Below are 23,955 nucleotides of genomic sequence, written 5' to 3' on the forward strand. Positions count from 1 at the left end.
CCAAGCAGTTATCTATGAAAGATTAGGAAAGAAATTTTATTTTCATTAAAAGACCAAAGTGATGATTATATTAGAGGTGTAGCAACCGGAGGTGCTAGAAGTTTGAAACCTACAAGATATGTTGTATTTTTATCTTAGAAACAAGCTACCGCTACAAAGAGATTTTTGTGAAAATAATTACGGTAAAGCTCTCACCAATACTCATTACTGATTCTTGAAACACCAGTAAATAGACAATTTTTCGGATTTATTTAAAATACGCAAGCATATTTAATCTTGGGAACTAATTTATCACTTAAAAGGAGGTATTATATTTCTAAGAGGATAATAAGAAGGTCAAACGTTTCTAATTATTTAAGAAGAAAAGATATATCATACATATCGGATTCTATTTTTCCCTGAATAGCTACAAAGGTGTGAAATTTGATATAAATTATAATAGGAAATTTGGTATAAGATTCGGTAGAAATTTGAAACCTGGCATTATGATCTCCGTAGGTAATAAACTACGGCTAAGAAGGAATTTGTTTTTGTTATTCATCTCTGAAGATAAAATGAAAATTGCTACTGATTTGTGGGAAACATAGAAAATAAAAGGTAGAAATTCAAAACAAGATAAAATCCAACATTTGAATTAATCTCGGGTTTTTTCTTTAAACTAGTAAAAGGATGAAACTGAATTAACAAGGATATCATATTCGATATATATTTTTCTATTGAGCTGTGATGACTACAATTTGGTTTTTAAATTAATTCATATAACAGAGTTTAAAAAAGTTGATTTTTATTTCAACTACCAAAAAAGGGTTGTTCGTTAATCTAAATAGGAGAGAAAAATAATTTTAATAGTCGATAAGTTTATTATCTTCAAAGGTCCACTCAATTATAAGGTTATTGCGATCATGAAAGTAACAAATTTTCAGTAGCTGCTAGAGCAAATAGATAGATAATTTCTTAAGGTAATTCTGGTTAGAAATTATCTTTTAGATTATTATCGGGAAATCTGAAAAAAGGTATGTTATCGTTATCAAACTATAGTGGTAACTTTTAAAATGTTAAGCAGAGAAGATTTACGCATATGCTATGGAAAAAATAATACGGAATTTCTCTTCAAATCATATATAAGAGCATTAGATTACAAAATATTATTTTTATATTCCAAAATGAGTGGAACTATTTAAAAAAATAAAACCTTAACATTACAGTCATTCATGCGTTCAATTCACATATCGAATTTTAAATTGACTTCACTATATAAATTGTTTATTGCTTTACAGATAAAGATTATTTTTATAAATTCAAAAAAGTTCAGAAACAAAAGGGGAGCTTAAAAATGAAATATCAGGGTATTCGAAGAACAGATACTTCAGCTACATAATTGATTTGCTTTTATAAACTCAAAAGGGTACAGAAACACAAAAGGGAAGCTTAATAATGTAATATCAAGGTATTCGAAAAACAGATACTTCAGCTACATAACTGAATTTTGTCCGGAATAACAAAAGCGTCAGGAAAGAGAAAGAATTTTTTTGAATAACACGAAAGAAACTTTTTTCTTGCTTTTTAGGGTAAGGTAATCTGTATTTTTACAACAATCTTAAAAATCTGGTGCTTCTTTATTTAGTCAACATCCGTAAGTACATATATAACTAGTTACTAAAAGTGCAGATGTATTTCTGTTGCTATCAAGATATGTTGAATTAAAATTCACCAGCAAAGTCTCATTTGATTTATTTGATTTTGTTCTAAAATATCTGTTTATAAATCTAAAATAATTGTCTGTTTTGTAAGGAGCTTATATTTTTTTCTCTTTTGCAGCTCTCTATATATAGAGCTGTAAAGAGAAAGGATTTTAAACGTTACTTATAGAATGGTATCGTTTCAAAAGTAATTGTATTAAATAATTTAGGAGCGGAAAACATTTAAATAAATTTTACAATTCAAAACCATAATAAAGTAAGAAATATCAGTGTACCTAGCCATTTAATTTGAAACAGTATAGTAAATTATTAATTGTAGTGTATTATTATTAGTTTTATTTACTATTAAGAAGGCTGTTATTGTTGGTGTTTGAGCTATTAACACCTACGTTAACCGTTTAAATTTTGTTATTGGATATAATTCTGGAAGTAACACGAAATAAAAACTTTATTACGGAGCGTTTTACCTCGTTTTATAACTACCACGAATTTTCCGTTTTTACAAATTTCATCGCTTATAATTCAAAAATGAAAGTATTTATCGAGAAACAGGTTTTGACATAATTTTTATCGTAAAAATGTAACACTAAAATCATACATCATATGTCCACATTCCCATTTAAAAAAAAAAAAAATAATAATAATAATATGGACGATCCAAGACGGCGGACAAACATTTCAACCCTCCATGAAGTAGTAATTTTGTAATTATGCAGGTCCGAAGTTGCTGCATACAACCACGCTTTTTAAAATCAGAAATTTATCTCCAAATTTATTTTCAAAATTAGTGATCATTGTTTTTTTTTCTTTTACAACATATATGAGTAAGTACGACTTTATGGTCCGCACTAATTTGTACATTAAACTTTTTCAATAATTTGCCTACTATATAAAGTTTCTTTTTCAATTCAAAATAAGTCATTTTTATTAATTCTACATGGAACTCTATGGATGATTCTATCTTCAGCTCTATGCAAAAAATGAAATCAAAACACATTATATCAAGCTTAAACTTTCATTCCATCATTTTTCTACTACATGAAGTTCTTTCATATTTCAATATTGGACTATGTTCTATATACGACTCTATCTATACCTAAATATATTTATGTTGAGCTAACGTTCCTTGCAAACAATTTATTATATTCTAGATTTCAACGAAATCTAATGAACAAAATGTATCATAACTTAATTTTAAACAGTATTATTAATATTGTTTCGTATCTTATTGAGTTCATCCTGTGGAACTCATAGTAGGACAAAACAATGTCTTGTATTAAAATGGGATCCCTATAAAAAAAAGATTAATGTAGACACCACATGACTTCCTTTTACGCATATTAAATTACATATACACATTTTAAAAAAATACATAAAATTCTATTTCATTAATAATTTCCGATATTTTTTCATTTTTTATTGTTACTGAATTATTATTTATTATAAAAATTATTTTATAATCAGAGGTTAATAATTATTAATAAATCAATATATTTAAATTAAAACAAAAAAGAGTTAAAAAAAGGAAATGAAGCGAATTCGAACCAATGAGCCTTCCCCTTGTAAGGTCCAAATATTTCATTAATTAAAATTTTATTTGTCTATAATTTTGGAGCTAATGAAAATAAGTACCACTTATGATATATCGTTGAAAACTCTCAATTAAAGCTTATTACTGCAGTTAAGAAAAAGTACAAAATCCAAATTCCTTTGGATTTTGAGCTTTTTTGGACACGTTTGGTTCAGTCAATTGCAATCAAAAGGGGAGCTGCACAATTAGATGTTACAACAGTCCTAAATCCAAAATTTCAACGGCTAATCGTTTTTGAGTTATGCGAGATATATACTGAAATTTGTTCAAATGTACGTCCAGATGTCACGCCAAAACTTCAGATTTCCGTTAAAATCTGAAAACCGAAATTTTTTGCAATATGAAAAAAAAAATAATTTTATCCAACTATGCTCAGAATCTTTTAATGAATTCCGGTCAAGTATGGTCCAAGCCCCGTGAAATTCTACACGCTACTGTATATTATACCAATATATTAACGAGGTTATTATATATATGCGAGCGCTACTTTATCATACACACGTTAAATATACCTCTCTCTTTCTCTCTCATGTATAATACATATATCATCTGATCAGCTGATCGGTCGGATCATTCGCAAGTCTGAAGTCTTAATATTTTTAGACTTGTTACTGTGTGACTTTGTTGTGCTCCAATAAGAAAACAAGAATAGTAATCGAAAAACTGTTGTGCGCATAAGATTACATTTTTATTCAGGATTCTTTAAACAAAATTCATATATCCAAAATCATTGTTATGTATTTAATAAAATGAATTTGAAGGCATGGAAGGTGTCGAAACACCCTATTTTAAAGATTAAAGAGGTAGCGTCGCCGTGTCTCTGTCATACTTACCGGAGGGGGCGCTAGCAACGCCCCTTGATGCCTATTCCTTTATTTTTTCTTTTTCCTGTTTAGCCTCCGGAATTACCGTTTAGGTATTACTTCAGAGGATGAATGAGGATGAGGATGAGGGTAAATGAAGTGTAGTCTTGTACAGTTTCAGTTCGACCTTTCCTGAGATGTGTGGTAAATTGAAACCCAACTACCAACGAACATCGGTATCCACGATCTAATAATATTCAAATCCGTTTAAAAGTAACTGCCTTTACTATGCCTTGAACGCTTGATGCCTATTCCTAAAGTAAATTAACCTTCGTAAGTAATAAAACTATTATTTTTTCGAAAAAACATTATTAATTGCAACATTAAAATTTATCTTTGTTTACGAATCCAACGAGTTATCAATAAATAAATAAATAAAACATTGCGTGTTTTTTAACATGTCGATGTTTTACATATAATATATCCGTAACGTAAAATATTGTGTTCAGCACAGAGCATTTTACAACAAACAAACAATATTATAGCAGATTAATTTTAAAACAATACTTGAATTCTAAATGTAACAACAAATCTACTTGCAAATGCAATTAAATTTTCGTGTATACTTCAATCAAATATTGATTTCCGTTACGAAGTAATATAAAATAATTCGAAGTTGGTATACTTGAAATTATGTTTTATCCACAACCTACGTACAACATACAATTATTATATAAATGGAAAAAACAAACATATTCTTTTTCTAAAAATAAATAAAAATAAAATTTTTTTATGTAATATAAAAAAATAATAAAAAATGGACAGTAGGCGTATAGAAGTAATTACTAATGTTTTTGTTCTACAAAAGATTATTTATGAGTGGGCTACGCAGACACAACGTCAATGAAAATTTAAATAAATTTCTATTTTTATTAATTTCGTTCTTTTTCAACCATCATTCATCAATGAATGTAAATGATAAATTAAAAGTTTCTGAATTTTTGTTCTAAAACACTTTCCTACAACAAACATATTATTTTGATACCATAATTAGAGATAACATTTTTTTTAACGCCTAGTAAGGATGAAATAATTACTAAAATGATCTGAAATTAAACAAGAATAATAAATCAATATTTTATTAAAAATTTACAGTTTAATTCACAAAATTGTTTTGTTAAAGTTTAAACAACAAAAGGGTGTAGAGGGAATTTTTTAATAAAAATCCCAGAATTAGAAAAATATGCTAATAAAATAGATTTACAAATTTCCTTTGAAAAGACTTTCCAACAGTAAAATTAATAGAAACAAAACAAAATAATAAAATAATTAAAAGAAAAAAATATTTATATTTCTGGGAGTAGTAATAACACCCAATGCTTTGGAAAAAGAAGAAATGAAAACTAGAGTAAGAAAAATGTAAGTGGTTTTTCATTTAGTAAAAAACTTATATAACAAAAACTGCCTTTCAAAAGATTCGTAAATTAGACATTACAGAAGTCATTTTACCAGAAACCTTTAACGGAGCGGAATGTTTGCAAAATTTTTAAAAATTAACATAATTAAAGTGGGATGAAAAATATTAAGAAATTCACGGCCCTAAAATCGTCAATGAAGAATATAAGCTTAAAAGCTCAAAATAAATTTATACAGATGTGGAAATAACAGAAAACGAAATAAAAAAAGAAGACTTACATTTAATGTATTTCATTTATACAGAATGGATGAGAACACACTAAGCAGTTATTTACATACTTTAAAAACATAAATTGCACGGTTTAAAGATCTTGACAAGGATTTAAAAATATTAAATATCTCAGAAGAAATAATTGGAAATAGAAACGCATTTAGAAAAGTAGTAAAGTCTAAATTGCCCGAAAAGCCGAGTATAAAAAATAAAACGGAGTAAAGGAGAAGAGAAAAACACAAGAATAGAATGAAACAATTTTGGAAAAGGAGATAGTTTAAAGCTGTGCAACGTGATCCTTTGATGGTCCAATCGTAAAAAGAAGGGGTGAAAATCTGTTCTTTCTACAGGGAAAATAAAACGAATGCGTTTCCTATTGATAAATAAATTCGTTATAAAATAACATAAAATAAAACAAACTTAAATTAGGTAATTAGTTATTTTGTGATTATTATTATTAATTCATCTTACTATATTTTTAAACAAACAAAGAAATAAAAAATAAACTAAAAACCTAAGGCAAGTAACAAAAAGTAATGAATTTTTTCATCACGTAAAAAAAATTTGAACATACAGTATTTTCTTCATTTTTGTTTTAAAAATTCAAATTGAATTCATTCAGTACTATTCAGCGTTTGAATGTTTCATTAGAAAATTTAAAAAAATTTTTTCATTTAAAAAATAAACGTAAAAAACTTTTGCATTTATCGTAATTTAAAAATATCAGATTTATTATGTTTACATGTGAATTAATAAAACAAATTTTATAAATTTATATGAAAAAAAATTTTGGCAAAGATTTCTGTAACTTTCCTCTACTCGCCGAGAAAATTTTTAATCGTAGCTACCGAGAACTTCAACAAAAAGCGTGGGTTGCCCTTCATTGTTTTATATAGCAAATTATTATTAAAATGATTATAAAATATAATGTAATACAATGAAGGGCACCCCACACTCTTATTATTCGTGATTTAAAATTTAAAAGAAATTTGTTGTAAATATATTCATTTAATATGCAATAATTATAATTAAAAGTAGCTGAGGGATGTAATAAATAGATGTTCACATAAAAATACATTCACTATTTTAAAGAGAAAACAAATTTGTAGTAATCATTATCAATATAAAAGTGTTATTTGAATTTATCAAAAAGTTTATTATTATAAATATTAATTCGTATATTTAACTATATTTTTATTTATAGTCGCATCAACGATTAAAGCCATTATCAGTGTAATGTAACTGTACCGGTAAAATTGTACAAACTCAGGCCGACAATTCCTGAAATGTGTGGTCAATTGAAACTCAGCCACCAAAGAACACCGGTATCCACTATCTACAGAATGTTAAAAAAGTGACGCAACTTTATGAAAGAATGTTTCCTTCTTCTGTTGCATGTTTAATTGACAATATTCATTGCCTACCAGTACATTAGATGTGCCAGTTATGTCCAGACCCAGAATGCCTTCACAGAAAATTATGATGTGGATGCACCAAACAAGTCCTCCATCAAGCGGTGTACAACAAGTTCCAAGAGACAAGGAATGTGGGAAATGCAGCCAAAAATAGTCGACTGAACGTGCTAACGCCAGAAAGGTTGATCGACGTGCAAGATATATATTCTGTTAGTCCCAGCAAGTATGTGCGACGCGACGCCTATCTAGCCAATCTCATCTCTTCGTTGATAGTGCCCGTACGGCACCGCGCAAGAGTTTAAAGATGCATCCGTACAGATTTCATGTTCATGAGTTGTTACCTGCAGACACTGGAAAGCGGGTAGCTTTCTGTCATTGGTTCATGTCATCTGTAACGCCAGCAGGGAAGAACTCGATGACTGGATTGGTCTGATGGGGCATGATTCCATGAATGATAGTAGATGAATGCACAGAATTCACGCATTTGGTGTACGGAAAATCCACTCTGCTGCACGGACAAAAAGTGGGTGTTTGGTGTGCAATGTGACGTAGGCGAATCTTCATAACATTCTTTCTCGGGACAGTGAACAGTGAGTTCTACATTCAGCTGGTGCAACAATTTTTAAACACTATACCTGCAGACCTGCTAGAGTACACGTGATTTCAGCAGGGCTCAAATAGCCAAAAACACTATGGCATTTTTGGATCAGTGTTTTCATGGAATTTCGAAGGAATTGTAACCTCCTCAATCTTTTGATTTATCCCCTCCTGATTTTCTTGTGGGATCTTAAGGATGCTGCTTATAAAATTCATCCTCACACCGTTCACGAATTGCACAGCGAAATTGGACGATGTGTCACTGCAATTTCTCAACAAACGTAAAATAGAATACTTGCTACAACATTTGTTTAAGAACATGCAACGTCGTATTCAATGACGTGGATCCCATTATGGAGGCCACTTTTAATTACTATTGTGTTACTCATTTTCCCCTAAGGCTGTGCCACTTTTTGAACAATCTATAGTATTCAAATCCGAATAAAAGCAATTTACCTTTATTAGGATTTAAACCTAAGAACTCCGACTTCGTAATTCAATACTATCATCTATTTTTTTATTTCTTTCTACCAGTAAAGTATTGTTTTTTTTTTTTTTTTTTAATAACGGGCAATTTTGAATTTCTTTACTTCCTGTTTTTTATGTATATAAAATACAGTGTGATAAACTTAGAGTAGTAGGATACACATGTTTCATTTCCTGAACATGAGGATGATGATGTAAAATTTATTTGCTCAACATCATTGTAATAAATCGGTTTGTTAGGTACCTCTAATTATGTACGTTAGAATTGAGGATATCTGACTCCATTAATATGAGCGAGCTCTACTCTAGTATATATATATATATATGACGAGGTTTAATCTCGGTAAATTGTAGAAGGTAAGATAGACAGAGATAGAAAACTGTAATGAATTTTCTCCTGTAAACCGATTATGTAAGTTCATTTTCTACATTACTGAATTAATTAAAAAGAGTATTATATATTTATATATATATATATATATATATATATATATATAAACATAGTTGTAATCTATAAGATATTATTATTACCAACTAAATTCATAAATTAATTTTATCAAGAAGCAAATCGCCGTTGTTAATTGATAAATTATAGTAAAGGAGTTGTAGATATAATAGTTTTCACTTGCTAAAAAAATCGATATCATATATATATATAAGATATCGATAAGTTGAATCGGAAATTTCTCCCAGTTTTATAGTTACAACAAAATTATCTTTGGATACAATCCTTTATTTAAACTTAAAAGTAAAAATAGATTTTATTTATTTCTTTATGCGGAAAATTATAAAAGAGATCGAGATATGTTTAGGAAAATTTTTATCATAATGTATGGAAAAATATTTTATAAATTGTATTTTTTATATAAAAATTATAAATCTTACTATGAAAATTATCTAAAAAAATAAATTTTAGTTTGACAATAAAAAATGTTCATCATAATAAAAAATTACGTCAATCCTTTCTTATTATACACTTTTTAAAAAAAAGATATAGTTTTTTGTTACAACTGAAAAATAACTAATGGTAATAGGTTTATTGCAACTAAATACATTTTTATTACAAAAAAATTAAATAAAAAAAAAAAAAACTCTTCGTTTCCGACACGCTAACTATTTTTCAGTCAGTAACTCACTGATTTTCAGAGTACGACGCACTACATACGTTCCATTAACGACAGACCCTTCACACAAGTATGAAATTTAGACTCGCTCACCATTAAGACTCATTGCATAAGCGCATACGAAAAATACCCCGATACAAAGACAACATAATCTCAAATTGAGATTGTTTTTTGTTATCGAACTTTAACTGTGGATAATTGAAGAAAAACTAAACCAATATTCATAAAATTTTCACATGCACAACTTTTGATGCAATTCTTAAGCCTATATAAGTTTAAATGAAATTGATCAAGAAATTTTGGAGATTTTCGGCCAAATATTTTACACGTGAATAGTAGTTTTGTAATCCTCTTACCACACGTCTAAAGAAAATTTATACTCACCTTCCAATCTGACCATAACAAAAAAATCCCATCATTCTACCGAAAATGCCTCAAATTGAGATTACTAGTGTTACGTTCCTAACGCAGTTTATACTTCCCACCAATACCCGTGTTTATTGTTGTTGCTAAGGGCCGCTGTTTTGACAACGATAGGCAACATGAAAACCAGTCGATACTTATCAGTTTACCTAGTCGTTCAATTCAACTTATTTGCCTTTCATGCATTTCATACATTTGGTATCTGTTATGTGGAATACAAATAATAAATTCAGTTTTATTACATTATTTCACTGTGTCATGTTCATTGTTTTTATACATTTATTCATTGAAAACTTGGGACCTATCCCAACAACTAGTATGTTTTCTATGGTTTGTTGTCTACCTTAAATTGAGCGAAACTCGCAAACGATTCAACCAATCTTCATCTAATTTTCACATTTACAACTTCACTACTACACCATATCTAAATTTCAATGAAATCGATCAAGCAGTTTTGGAGATTTCGATTCACAACTTTTATCCATATAAATATATATATAAAAGGAGATTAAATTTAAGTGAATGGTTTTTTCGTACTTCTCATACCTCAAAAAGCAAAGAAAATTCAATTTCATCCCCTAATCCTACCGTACTACAGAAAATAATAACATGCTTTTCTTCGAAAAGTCGGTAAAAAACATCTACTAGAAAAGCAACAATAAAAAATTACTACACTAACGAACACTGAATCTAAAATCATGATTTGAAATTCGAGAGTTCCAGCGTTCAAGTCCTAGTAAAGGCAGTTACTTTTATACGGATTTGAATATTAGATAGCGTGGATGCCGTTATTCTTTGCTGATTGGGTTTCAATTAACGACACATTTCAGGAATGGTCGAACTGATACTGTACAAAACTACATTTCATTTACACTCGTATATATCATCCTCTGAAGTAATACCTGAACGGTAATTCCCGGAGGCTAAACAGGAAAAGAAATAATCTAAAGGCAAGTTTAAGTTTTTAGGTGATATCAACGAATAATTCCAATAAAACAGGATTAATAAAATGAGATGGTTTTTCAAAATGCTTTTTAACTCGATTTTGGATAAAATAATGAAAACCTTTTCGGAAAATAATGAATCAAATATAAAAATAGGAACAACAAAACAGAACATCAAGATGGAATATCTAGCTTTTGCCGACGATTTAGCACTCTTTGCAGAATCAGAAAAAGAGCAAATCCACCAAATTAAGCATCAAAAGAAGTAGCTAAAAAAAAAGGCTTGCAAATGTCCTTTTCAAAGACAGAAATTATAAGTTCTTGCCAGTAAATATCCTAAAAAGACAACAGAAACAAAGTATGTCAAAATTAAAATCACGAACTATTTTAAATATCTTGGAGAAATAATTAGTAGAAACGGAACAGGTAAACCAATGATCGAGACCAAAAAAACACAATCAGAACAACTAAATTTTGCACAAAAAATATATACAATAAAAAGAACCTCTGTATAAATTCAAAATTAAGGCATTACAGCACAGTTGTAAGACCAGTCATCTTGTACGGCGTGGAAATTACAAATATAATTGGAATAGAAAATCTACTCAAGATAGAAAGAAGAATTTTAAGAAGGATTTATGGTTCAAGAAGAACAAAAGAAGGCCACAGACTGAAATTAAATAAAGGAATATACGATAATACTGAAGTCCTGGAAGTAACACCAGAAAAAGACGACTAAAAGTCTATGGACACATGCCCGAATGAACCAACAGACCAAATGAATCGCTAAATAAACAAATTTTCAATAAACTATGCAATATAAAGTTCAAGATGGATGTGTTAAACAGATGAAAAAGAGCTCAAGAAGTTCAACATTACAGAAAATTATTTAGATCTAAGAAAATACAGAAAAACATTTTGAATTAAAGGTTCTTGTAGATGAAATGAAAAAACTCAAAAGAGGAGAATGTATTGAAGAAATAAGAGCTTAAAAGTCCAAGCGAATGAAGAATTTGTGGAAGAAATAGAAAGAAAATTAAAATTAATGAAATGATATTTTCGTGGTCCTTGAAGACCTATTCACAGAGTGGAAAAAAATAGAAATATTAGTAAAACATCACCGAAGTATATTTTAATAAAATATGAATTTTATTATGCGTATCTTAATATAAGTAGAAGGTAATGAGTTCCTATAATAATGGCAATTTAATATTCTTTCGGTAAACCTAACTAAACGCTGTCATCATTGACCTATACTTCTATGATGATTAAACCGTTTGAAAATTTTCTCAAAAATATTTGTCGTGCAATAATTAAATTAAAAAAAGCAATAATAATAATAATAATACAAACAAAAAAAAATAAATAAATTTCTTACCTGCAGGATGCCGTATTTAAGTTCAATATCAAGAAAATTATATTCCTTTGCGTGAGGCGGTCTTGGTGGTTGATGGGGTTGAGATGCTCCAGTTGCTGGAGGACCGACCTCCTGAAAGGCGAGAATATTGGCGAGAGATGCCAGGACGGGTTCAGAAGCGAAGGCCAGCGTATCATTATTCTCTTCGACCGGATGTAATACTTGTAATATTTTCGGATGTCTAAAACGTTCTAATTGTCGAACACTACCTCTTAATAATTCTGTTACGGTCTCCTTACGTTTTGGTTTATGAAGTTTTTCAGCACACCGCTTCTCAAACACGAACACTGACACTTCCTGTAAACAAATAATATTATATAAAATTAATGGCAAAATTTTTAATTCTCAAACAAATTAGAGGATTAAAAATATAGAGAAATTCATGAATATGAAAAAAATACGTAGAAAAATAGAAGATATTAACGACGCTCATCGGGAAAAAGTAATATTCAAATGTAAGATAATTTAAAAAAAAAAAAATCTTGCGCAGTTCTGTCTAAAACAACTTTTCGTTATTTCAAAATATGTAATATAAAGTTACATATTTTCTTACTTATTCCTTCTCAAATTTTTTTCGGCTTTAAATTAAGCGTAACTTAAGAACGACTCAACCAATCTTCACATGCATAACTTAATTTAAGTTATGCATGTACTTCGTTCACTACTTCAGATTGTAGTTTAGAGTATTATGAAGGACAAAATTTTCTACATAGGCCTACAAATAAATAAATATATAAGGAAACCACAATTTAAATGAACGATATATTTGAACTTATACCTCGAAACGTAAAGAAAATCCAAAAAAATTACAATTACGGTAAGAGTCTCGCTGATATCATTTTTCCGCTTAAAAAACAATACTTTCTGTAATATAAATAAAACTTTTAACAAATTGTACTGATATCAAAAATGGTAAGTCACACTACATTTTTATTATCAAAATCTGTTATTAATTTAGAATTTTCTTTAGAAAAAATACATGTTAAATACATATATATAATAAACAATAGATATCCAAAAATCGATAATAAACAATGTTTAAGATTTCCATGTAATAAGCAAAAAATAGAAAAACATTGTTATAATACTGTTATCTGCTGGATTTCATTTATTAAACAACGAATAATACATATTACATTTACAGAAATAATACAATTCTTATGATTATTCGTTGTATAATAAATGAAAACGGGTAAGATTTTTTAATAAATTTTTCTTTTTTTTGCTCATTATATGGAACGCTTAGACATTGTTTATTATCTATTATTTTATATCTATTGTCTATTACATAAATTTAACATATATTTTTTTTAAACAACATTCTAAATTAATAACAGATTATGATAATAGAAATGTGTAGTGTCTTACCTTTTTGGATACCAGTACATTTTGTTAAAAACAATTTTATTTATATTACAGAAATTTTTGTTTTTTGAGTGGAAGAAATGATTTCTGTGAGACTTACCATACGGTTTACAATTTTATTGTAATTTTTTTGTTGATATCACTACAATTTGTTAGATTATTCTTTTTTCTTTTTTTTATGAATTTACTGATTGTTACCTTATGAATTTATTATTAAAATTTATTGCCTTTCTAGAACAAACAAATTGAATTTCACGACCAATTTCTTTTGTTGATAGTCATATCATTCACTTCACACCATATTTTTCCTTTTTTAATAAAACTAGTATAATGACCTTCACGAACCGAATATCGCACTTATTATTTTGTAAGGGTAATCCTCGATTTTTTTCGTAAATTCGATTTTACCAATCAAATTTATTTCTGTTTAATTTATTCCTTTTTTTAATAAAACTAGTATAACCCCTTGTAAACTAATACTTTTATTATTTTTTTTTAAAGAAGTGATGGGAATTAAAAAAATTGTTTCATTTTCAGTACTTTCATTTCATTTACATAACAGCATTTACTATTAAAACAAGCTGTAGTATATTTTTTTATTTCAAGTACATTATCAAGTTTTTGTACGCTACCTACTATTATCTAACGGACTGCTATCTAAAGGCGCGATTCGTAAAGGTACATTAAAATAATGAATAAAATGACTTTTCGAGCCCGCGGTTCATCAAATGGAAAAAAAAACGTTACCTAACAAAAGTCGAGGTATTTTTGAAAGTATTCTTTATTATAAAAATCTTATTGAACTGAAATATGTTTTCATGCTTAATTTTTTACCATTTTCATTTCACTTTTAGCTTAGGTCAGGTCATGTTTAGAACTGTAAAAGTAGTTCGTTGACCGCCGTCTGTGGACTCCTGACGAACTCCGTGAATCATTTTCACCCCTCCACTCCTACCATGCATACAGTATGAAATATATGATAACCGGAAGATTCTCAGGAACTTATACACAACTCAACTATGTTTCCTGATCGGTCAATCTTTTATCGGGTTGAATCAAAATGACTTTTAATCTCATACTTAAACCAAAGAAAATCTTTTTACATTCCAGTTTGAAGTAGCTGTCGCATTAATTACTCCAAACTTGCCGATTAAAGTATGTAATGAGCTCTCCTATCGGGTGGATGTGTACCGTGGGGGAATGGTGCTTACATTGAACACTGACAAGAAAAACTGTTTAAGTTGCTCTTTTATGTCATGTATAATTTATCAAAATTAACAAAACTTAATAAATTTTACATGACTTTAAAATTCGGATATTCATTTTGAAATACACGTACTTTATTATTAAAAAAAAATGTCTTATTAAAATAAACTCAAAATAATAAAATTGCCAAAAACTGCAATTCTATCTCCATAATAAAAAGAATTGATTTAGACATCGCTAATTCTTGATTAGCATATTTTTCTGTCTCGTTTTTTATAAACCATAAAGCATTACCAAATGTAAGAATCCTATCACATCATTCAGTCTAATAATTTATAAAAATATTGCATATTTATTCAATCTACGTGTACATATTTACTTCTAATTATTATTATTCTAATTAGTTTCTAGTGTTTTAAAAGCATTATTTTTAAAGGAAAGCTTAATAATTCTCTTTCATTTTTGTTACAATATTAAATTTTAAAATGAAGGAGTTAACTCTTAAAATCCGTTATTATATTTTAAGGGAGAGACAACGAATAAGAAAAAAAAAACAAGGAGTAAAACAACTGGAAAGGTTAAAAATAAAAAGTACTAAAGTAAATGGATGAAATTAATTAAATGAAAAATAATTCTTATATAACAAACAACACATCATATTGTGTAATGAGTTTAAACAAAGAAATTTATTTTTAGGTTAAAAATTTTAGGATAATTTCATTATATAATCCAAAATTACATTTTGACCTTGGTACTTGCCCTAATTGAGCGCAAAATTAATAATAAGAAAAAATTCTTTAGATTTTTCAAAGGGAGCTCAAATAACTCAAACGATAAGACAAAAATAATATACGATGTAATTTAACAGTATTGTTGAGTAGTTAAATCAAAATATACGGTATTTCTACTGATTAAAAAAGATGTCCTACCATTGTCAATGTAAAAAAAATTACTGAACATTTAAAAAAATTTTCCCCCAAAAAAAATAAATAAATAAAAATATATATATATATATATAAATAATTAAAAGATTTTTTATTCTGTCGATGAATTTTTGAATATTGTAATATATAAAAATTTAAATTTTCTGCATTCCGTTCGTAATATGTATGTAAATTCGTGCTCAAATAATTTAATTAACGCGTTCTGAAATTTTTCCAATAAAAAAGGATGGTGAGTGAGTTAATTAATTTGTTTGTTGTATATTGTCACATTTTTATTTTAGCTGTTATTGGCGCAGAGCGGATCACTGGTTGTGCGGAGGGCGGTTGCGCGCAGCGCACGAACCATTCATTAGTTCGAACGATTTATACTTCTCGAACAATTCATTCGTTTGAACGATTTATATTTTTTGATACGAACGATTTAAATAAAATTATATTTTTATTTTGGGGATAAAAAAGGAAAACATTGGGGTAAGAGCTATGTTAAAAATTCACAATTCGGCTAAAAGTGTTCAGGGTTTTGAAGTTATTCGTCGTTAAAAGTTTTGTTGTTAGTACGCTATAATCATGCACGTTATTTAGTTACAATTGTCAAAAAACATTTAACAAAATCAAGTGTAATGAATCATAAACCATGTAACATTTTTGCGGCGGACCTTAGGTCCGCTTGTTTTCAGTGTGAACTAATTTTTTGATTGTATAAATTAAATTTTAACTTAACAACAATTTAAAAAGTGTAAATCCTAGTACTTTCGGAGCTGTTAATTCATCTTCAGGGATTTTCAGGGTTGTTAATTTAAATTCAAATCAATATTGCGACTGTAGTTGCAAACATCATACAAATACGACGTTACTGTCTTATTGACGTACGAATTAATTTTATTCTTGACGACCGACTATTACAAACATAACAATTATTGATTTGAATTTAAATTAATATCCCTGAAAATCCCTTAAGATGAATTAACAGCTCCGAAAGTACTAGGATTTACACTTTTTAAATTGTTGATAAGTGGAAATTAATTTATACAATTGTATTATTACAAACGGTGCCAAATGTTTAGTAATTTATATTTTTTTTGTATTTAATGTTTTCTTTACTTTAATATTATTTCATGTGTTTATATTTTTAAAAAAATTAAATATGATAATTTCATGTATTTTTTATTTTATAATTAGTTGTGTATTTCTTATTATTTTTATGATAAAGGTTTTACTACGGTTTCCCTTGAATCATCCTTGCAAATGCAGGAGCAGTCTATTACATTTTTATTTATTTTTATTCATGGAATAATAAATTTACTCATTCCTGACAATCTCTATAATACATTATTATGGATTAATTAGAACAAAATGTTTATATACTCAATGTCATCAAAAAAAAAAAAAATATTAGAACTGAAAACAGTTTGAAAACGCTACTGCTTTACATTAAACGACCAAATTGTTCAAATTATTATATTTTTTCTTTACATTTTTGAAAAACATATAAAAATACAGCTTACAATACTGTTTTGATGTTTTGTTAAATACTATTTTTACAGTATATCTGCTTCATTGCGTTTTGAATTAATTAAGTTAATTTAAAAATACATAAATATTTGTGTAACTAACAAAAAAAAAAGAAGAATTTAAATATTTAAAAAATTAAGCTATTTTTATATAAATAAATTATTTTATTCTATCTATTATAACATAATGTAAAGGGAAAATTTATAATAGATGAAAACGTTTTACAAAGTTTAAAGGTCCTCATTAGTGCAACAATGAAAAAACCAATTTTTGTGATTTTTAAGAGGAAATAATTTAAATGTATGTGTTTTTTAAAAGATGTTTAATAAAAAAAAATTGGTTTCGGATTAAAAGTTTTCTTGATTGAATTTATTAAATATTTACCATTTAATTGAAATAAAATGTTATTTTTTTGATTGTATAAATTAAATTTCCACTTTCCAACAATTTAAAAAATGTAAATCCTAAAAGTGGTTTTGTTATTAGTTCCTTTCCATTTTGAGTGTAATTCTAGATAAGAAGTATTTAATTTTTCAAGTTTTAGAACATTTTATTGACTGAATGTAATTTAATGTCTATTACATCTGATATAGATATAGATAGATAGTTGTAATAGACATTAAATTGCAGCCAAGGTAAAACTACAGCACTTCTAAATCGAAAAAACTTATTTTCTACTGAAATTTAAATTACTTTCTTGAAAAATGTACAATATGATTTAACCTTTTTATCTCCTCAGCCTTTTGTATAGTTCATTGCAGCGTTCATCCCTTTTTATAAGCTGCTGAGGAAATTAATAATCTTTGTAGTGAATCTTTTTAAATAAAACTTTGTCTTTCAAAAATTTTTTCCGGTACATGAGGTTAGAATTTTTAAATATTTGTTCATATATTATTAATACAGCAAACAAAACGTGTTATACATTTACAATATTCAAAAACGTAAATGGCCGGGATTGTTAAAATTTAAAGTGTTTCAATGTTAAAAGCAAGAAGATTTAATTAGTTGTCCTACACGATAGAAATTTCCCACATTTCTGTTGTTTTAATAAAGATGGTTAACTGTACAGCATTATTATGTAAAAAATTATTATATACACAATATTTTTGAGTATGTAGATTGTATTTCGCTCACGGATTCCTTATCGTCCTAGATGTGTGACGATGGTCATTTAGTAAAGACAATCAACGTACGCATTATATATTAAATTTATTACACCCCTTGAGATTTAACTGTTCTGTATATCTTACACTAGCGTTTAAATTTTCAGAACGAACACCTTGAATCTGATAAGGTTTCTACTTAAATCTTAAAAGAGTACTTTTTTTAATAAATTTAAGATTAATATCATGTGATATGCTTATCTATTTAAGTATCTTCATAATTCAGCTGGAATGAATATTTTTCCATCATCTTACTTTAATTTTTAATTCAACTAGAAAACTGAATACAGTGAATTATCTGTACCTAAATTTATTGAAAAATGTGGGTACGACTTATTAAGAATCGTAATAGTATTTTTCTTTCTATTTTTCCTCACCCAGTAAGATCGGTTTTAAGAAATAATTGACAGAAATGTTTTAATACATATAAATAATATTAGATAATGTTCATTATAGTAGTTAGAAAACTTAGACTTTAATTAAAAATCAACCATTATTACAATGTGTATGATGTCACATTTATGATCGCTTACAATCGGGAGTGTACAATCTCTTACACAATAACAAATTATTACGTCTCATTTTCTATTACTAGCAGCAATGTATAATAACAATTGCAAAACATTTTTTTAATGTACCTGTTATAGTATATTACAGTATATGTCTTCCATCAGTTTTATTTAGCAATTAGTCTAAATATTACAATAAACCACTTCGTTATTGTATGTAAAATTAAAAATAACAGTTTTGACATTAGGAAAATTATTACTACAAAAGCAATTAAATTGAATAAAGAGAAAATATTTATTATTAGAGTAAGCAGGATATATTTTAAGAATTATTTTTCACGTTTCACACGAGCGTAAAGTACAATCCCGTTGAAAACAATTGAAAAGGAAACATTTTTTTTAGTATTTCAAATTTTTTATGAAAAAATAAATTATAAAATACATTTTTTATAGTTTGTCAGAAGACTGATAGGTGAAAAAAATAACAACCGTTAAATTTTGTATTTTTATAATTAAACGAGTTATTACGTTTTATATTAAAGTACAGAGAATGAAACTTAAAACAGAACCTAGTCGGCTCGACAGCAGTTACTGGAGTGTTACTAATAACGCTGCTGCCATCGCTACTGCGACATTTATTGTTATCAATTGTAAATTATTTATGATTCACTGCAGTATAGACTCGTTTTTTAACTTTTTATTTTTCTAAAATTCGTTGATATCGAGGAAAATTTACTCGATCAAGGTACATAGTAGAAAACCCACCGGGTTGGTCTAGTTGTGAACGCGTCCAAATCAGCTGATTTGGAAGTCGAGAGTTCCAGCGTTTAAGTCTTAACAAAAGCAGTTACTTTTATACGGGTTTGAATACTAGAGCGTGAATACCGGTTTTCTTTGGTGATTATTGGGTTTCAATTAACCATACATCTCAGGAATGGTTGAACTGAGACTGTACAAGAATACACTTCAGTTATACTCATACAAATCATCCTCATTCATTCTCTGAAGTATTACCTGACGGTGATTCCCGGAGGCTAAACACGAAAAAAAGGTATATACTAGAAGCTTATGTAGTCCTTTCAAAAACGAGTCAGTAATCGCTGAAAAATTTCCTAATTCCAGTATCTCTGGAAAGAGTATACAATTTGGTTAGAATAACTATTTGATTTAATAATAAATACCCGTTTAAATTCACAGGCCAGTAAACCAAATAATAATACAACTTTAACTTCTTCTTTGTTATCTATAGAAAAAAGCTTTTGTTGCTGACCTGTGAATAATATTTTTGAATTTTAAAACAAAATAAAAGCATTTTGAATGGAAATTTTTTTAACCGAAAAGTGTCGGTTTCAACCACAAAACAAAAAGAAACATACCGATAGTACTCCAAAATCCATGCTCGTTATTCAAAAAAGAATTAAGTACACATTTTGCCATTGATGGAACGATAGGGCCTGATGATGTATTTCATGTCGGACGAGCACGGTTTCATTTAACTGGGCATTTTAAACCCACTTGGTTGGTCTAGTGATGATCTCGTCATCGCAAATCAGCTGATTTTAAAATTGAGAGTTCTAAGGTTCAAATCCTAGTAAAGCCAGTTACATTTAAACGGAATTGAATACCAGATCGTGGATATCAGTGTTCTTTTGGGTTTCAATTAATCACATATCTCAGGAATGGTCGAAGTGACTGTACAAGACTACACTTCATTTACATTTATACATATCATCCTCAATCATCCTCTGAAGTAATATCTTACCGTGGTTTCGGAGGGAAAAATAGAGAGAGGAACTGGATGACTGAAAATCATCACCAGATGTTTGAGCGTTCACGATTAGAAAATCGGTGTGTGTTGTGTTGTATCTGGTTTGGTAATCGTATTTTGGGACCAATATATTATGTCAATACAGAATTGTACTGTACCATTGTTGAAGAATTTTACGGTCGGTTAACAGATTGTGAAAAAGAGTACAGTTTCTTCCAATAAAACGAAGCCACATATCACACATCAAACGATATATTAGGACGTGTTCATGCGGATTTTACAGAAAAAATTGTTAGTAGTGGACGTAATCTCTACTTTCTCCTGATCTGTTTAGTTGCGATGTTTTTCTCTGAGGCTATTTAAAGATTCGATTTATTAATTAAAATTTCCACTCTATCGATGAACTGAAGGCGAAGATATAACAAGAAATCGACGTCACTGATTTCAACGTTTTGCGTCAGGTGACTCTAAATATGATCACACGAGCACAAAAGTGCATTGTTGCGCAGGTAGCTCAATTCCGAATATTTTTTATATAAATATGGTAAATTTATAAACTTCTGCTAATAAAAATAAAAATTTAATTTAACTTATTTTACTTTTTTAATTTCATTCATAATATGTTACACGCTACAAAAGTATTTGATCTGTAAGATTTTTTGTTGCTCACCCGGTATAACGTCAAACAATATAAACTAATTTGGCTTGAATAATTTAATAATTTAAAATTATAGCTCTTCCAGTAATTAATGCAAAAAAAGTAAAAGAAAAGACAATTTATGGATGGTGATAAAGTATGTATATATAATTATTAAAAGAACAATAATTATAGAACTAATAATTTCTTTGTTTCGTTTATGCGTGAGACAAACAGGAAAAGTAAGTTAGAAGAAAAATAAAAATAAAAAAAGGAGTGAAGTATTTTGTAAAAAGGAAGTATTAAAAGTTCTGAACACGTAAGGAAAAGCTATTTCTGTCACCATTAATTATCCTTTCTCTATAGGGGTCAACCTCTGGACATTCTCATAAATTGAAAGAGCATTTACTTCCTTGCGTGGGTGCCTGATTACATTTTGAACTCGCAAACAAAGAAAAGAAAAAAATAATAAAAAGAAAAAAAAAACATGTTATTTGTTAACTACATTTAGAATTTTTAATAGTGTCAAAATAACTAAAATAATTAAAATTTTTAAAAATTTAACGTTTTTATTATTGTTTTTAAATATAATTTTATTGCTTTTAAATTTAATTATATAATTATTTACTTAAGTAAGAACATAGAAGTGGGGAAATTAACGTGAGAAAAAATATTACTTTCTAATCTACAATATTTACATAACATAAAAAAATAACATTACTCATCTATAATAGACACGCAATATTTTTTCGTTTCAAATATCTTTTCAAAAGTTATTAGAGATAAAATTGTAGGACGTATTTTACGTAATTAATTTTTAAGGTCATAAACCATATAAAACCATTAATCTTCATAATTTAAGCTCCAAATTTTCAGTATGTCTTCATTTTACCCTTCGAACAGAAATTACGGCGAAACATTTCGTAAGCGTTAACTCGAAAACAAAGCATTTTCTGATTAATAATAATTATATTAGCTTTTTCCTTTATTTTCATTTGTAGAACATGCCCTAAAATTCTCTGTCTCTTCGCGAGACTCCCGGTATTAAATTAATATTATTGACGTTTGAGTAAATTCGTAAGAAAGCTATAAGCTTACAATTTTGTGCAATTCAATCATTTACAATATATGTCAACCGATTTTTAAATTTTATTTATCTACGAAATCATTCATGTAATTTCAATATTTTGTGTTACTAGGTTTTTTTTTTGTTTTTTGCCTTTTTTTATTACAGAAATGTAATTAATTCCATTTTGTATTAAAAATATGAAAGTGCTGATTAAAAATTCTATTTGTATTTTCCATTTGTAAAGATCTCTGTAAAATAATTATATAGCTTTTTCATGTGTAACAGGTATCTATATTTAATTTTTAAAGGGTGCAATTTTCTAAACTGTTCTATATTTTATCAGGTTAGTTTAATGCATACTATTTTTTCGAATAACCTGAGTGTTTTTATATTTAGATTCATGCGTAAATATTTGTAATCTACAAAATATAGGATGGAAATAAATACAACAAATTTTAAGCTGAGCTTAATGTGTTATACAAGGGTGTAATTGAAAAACGTTAAGCCTAGTGTATGTATATATATATATATATATAAATATATATAAACCCACTCAGATTTGTAGCGATCCTTTTAAACGTTTTACATTTTAACGAAGTTTTTATAAGCGTCTAAATACGTGAGTTATATTGGACGTGTCCCTACAGTTAGTTGGAATATAAAATGGGTTGCTTTAAAAAGACTTGGTTATAGTTAAAAGAATTTCCCTTGATTAGATTTTTTTCAGTTCAGTGATTGAAATTACGGTAAAGATTTATTTTATTGAAAATAATAAATTACACTAAAATTTGCAATTATACCAAAACATGAGAAAAATATTTAATATTAGTTTTTGCTGACTAAAAAAGCATATGATTCGATACATCGTTAATCCGTCTTTAAAGTCCTTGAACAGCTTAAAACTGATAATAAAACAATAAACATAATTAAAGAAACATTTTCAAAAGTCAAACTTTAAATTGAATTATCAGATCCATTTGAAAAAAAAGTTGGTTTAAGATAATGCGATGGACTTTCCCCGATACTATTCAACTAAACCCTTTATGAAATAAAAATATAAACAAAAGATATTAAATAAACTAAACATTCTAAAAACAGTAAACCTAGGGAAAAAAATCTAAAGAACTTGGAATTGATATTTGGCTTTTACAGATGATTTAGTACTTGCAACAAAAACAAAAAAAGAATCAAAATAAAATTCCAAATCTTGGAATATACGAAAATAAAATAATAGGTTTGCTAATCTCGGGTGAAAAAACAAAATAGCTACTTAAATAAAAAAAAAAAGAAATTAAAATATCAGAAAATAAAACAATCAAAAAGGATAAATCAATTTAAATATTTAGAAAAAATAATAATGCGTTCAGGATAAGAAAAAGAAGAAATGAAAGCTAGAGTACAGAAAATGGAAATAGCATACCATTTACTAGGAAATCTGTATAATAAAAAATTCTTATTAAAAAAAGCCGAATTAAGGTACTAAAAACACTAATCTTTCCAGATGCTTTATATGGTTCAGAAACAATACAAATATTCAATCATAAACAGATAAATTAAAAAATGTTTTCAGTATAAAATTATATGGTCCAAAATAT

At 27.7% G+C, this 23,955-nt stretch overlaps 1 protein-coding gene across 1 annotated transcript in view; it reads right to left on the reverse strand.

The window, feature by feature from the left end:
* The window catches only part of bma (SCY1-like protein bma), an 823,269-nt gene that overhangs the window by 496,060 nt on the left and 303,254 nt on the right, over positions 1-23,955 (reverse strand). The window contains exon 2 of the mRNA XM_075374176.1: positions 12,149-12,484. Within this exon, the coding sequence (XP_075230291.1) occupies positions 12,149-12,484 (336 nt within the window). The remainder of the gene's footprint in view (positions 1-12,148; positions 12,485-23,955) is intronic.

Source organism: Lycorma delicatula, chromosome 8 (assembly GCF_047948215.1).
Source record: "Lycorma delicatula isolate Av1 chromosome 8, ASM4794821v1, whole genome shotgun sequence".
NCBI lineage: Eukaryota > Metazoa > Arthropoda > Insecta > Hemiptera > Fulgoridae > Lycorma > Lycorma delicatula.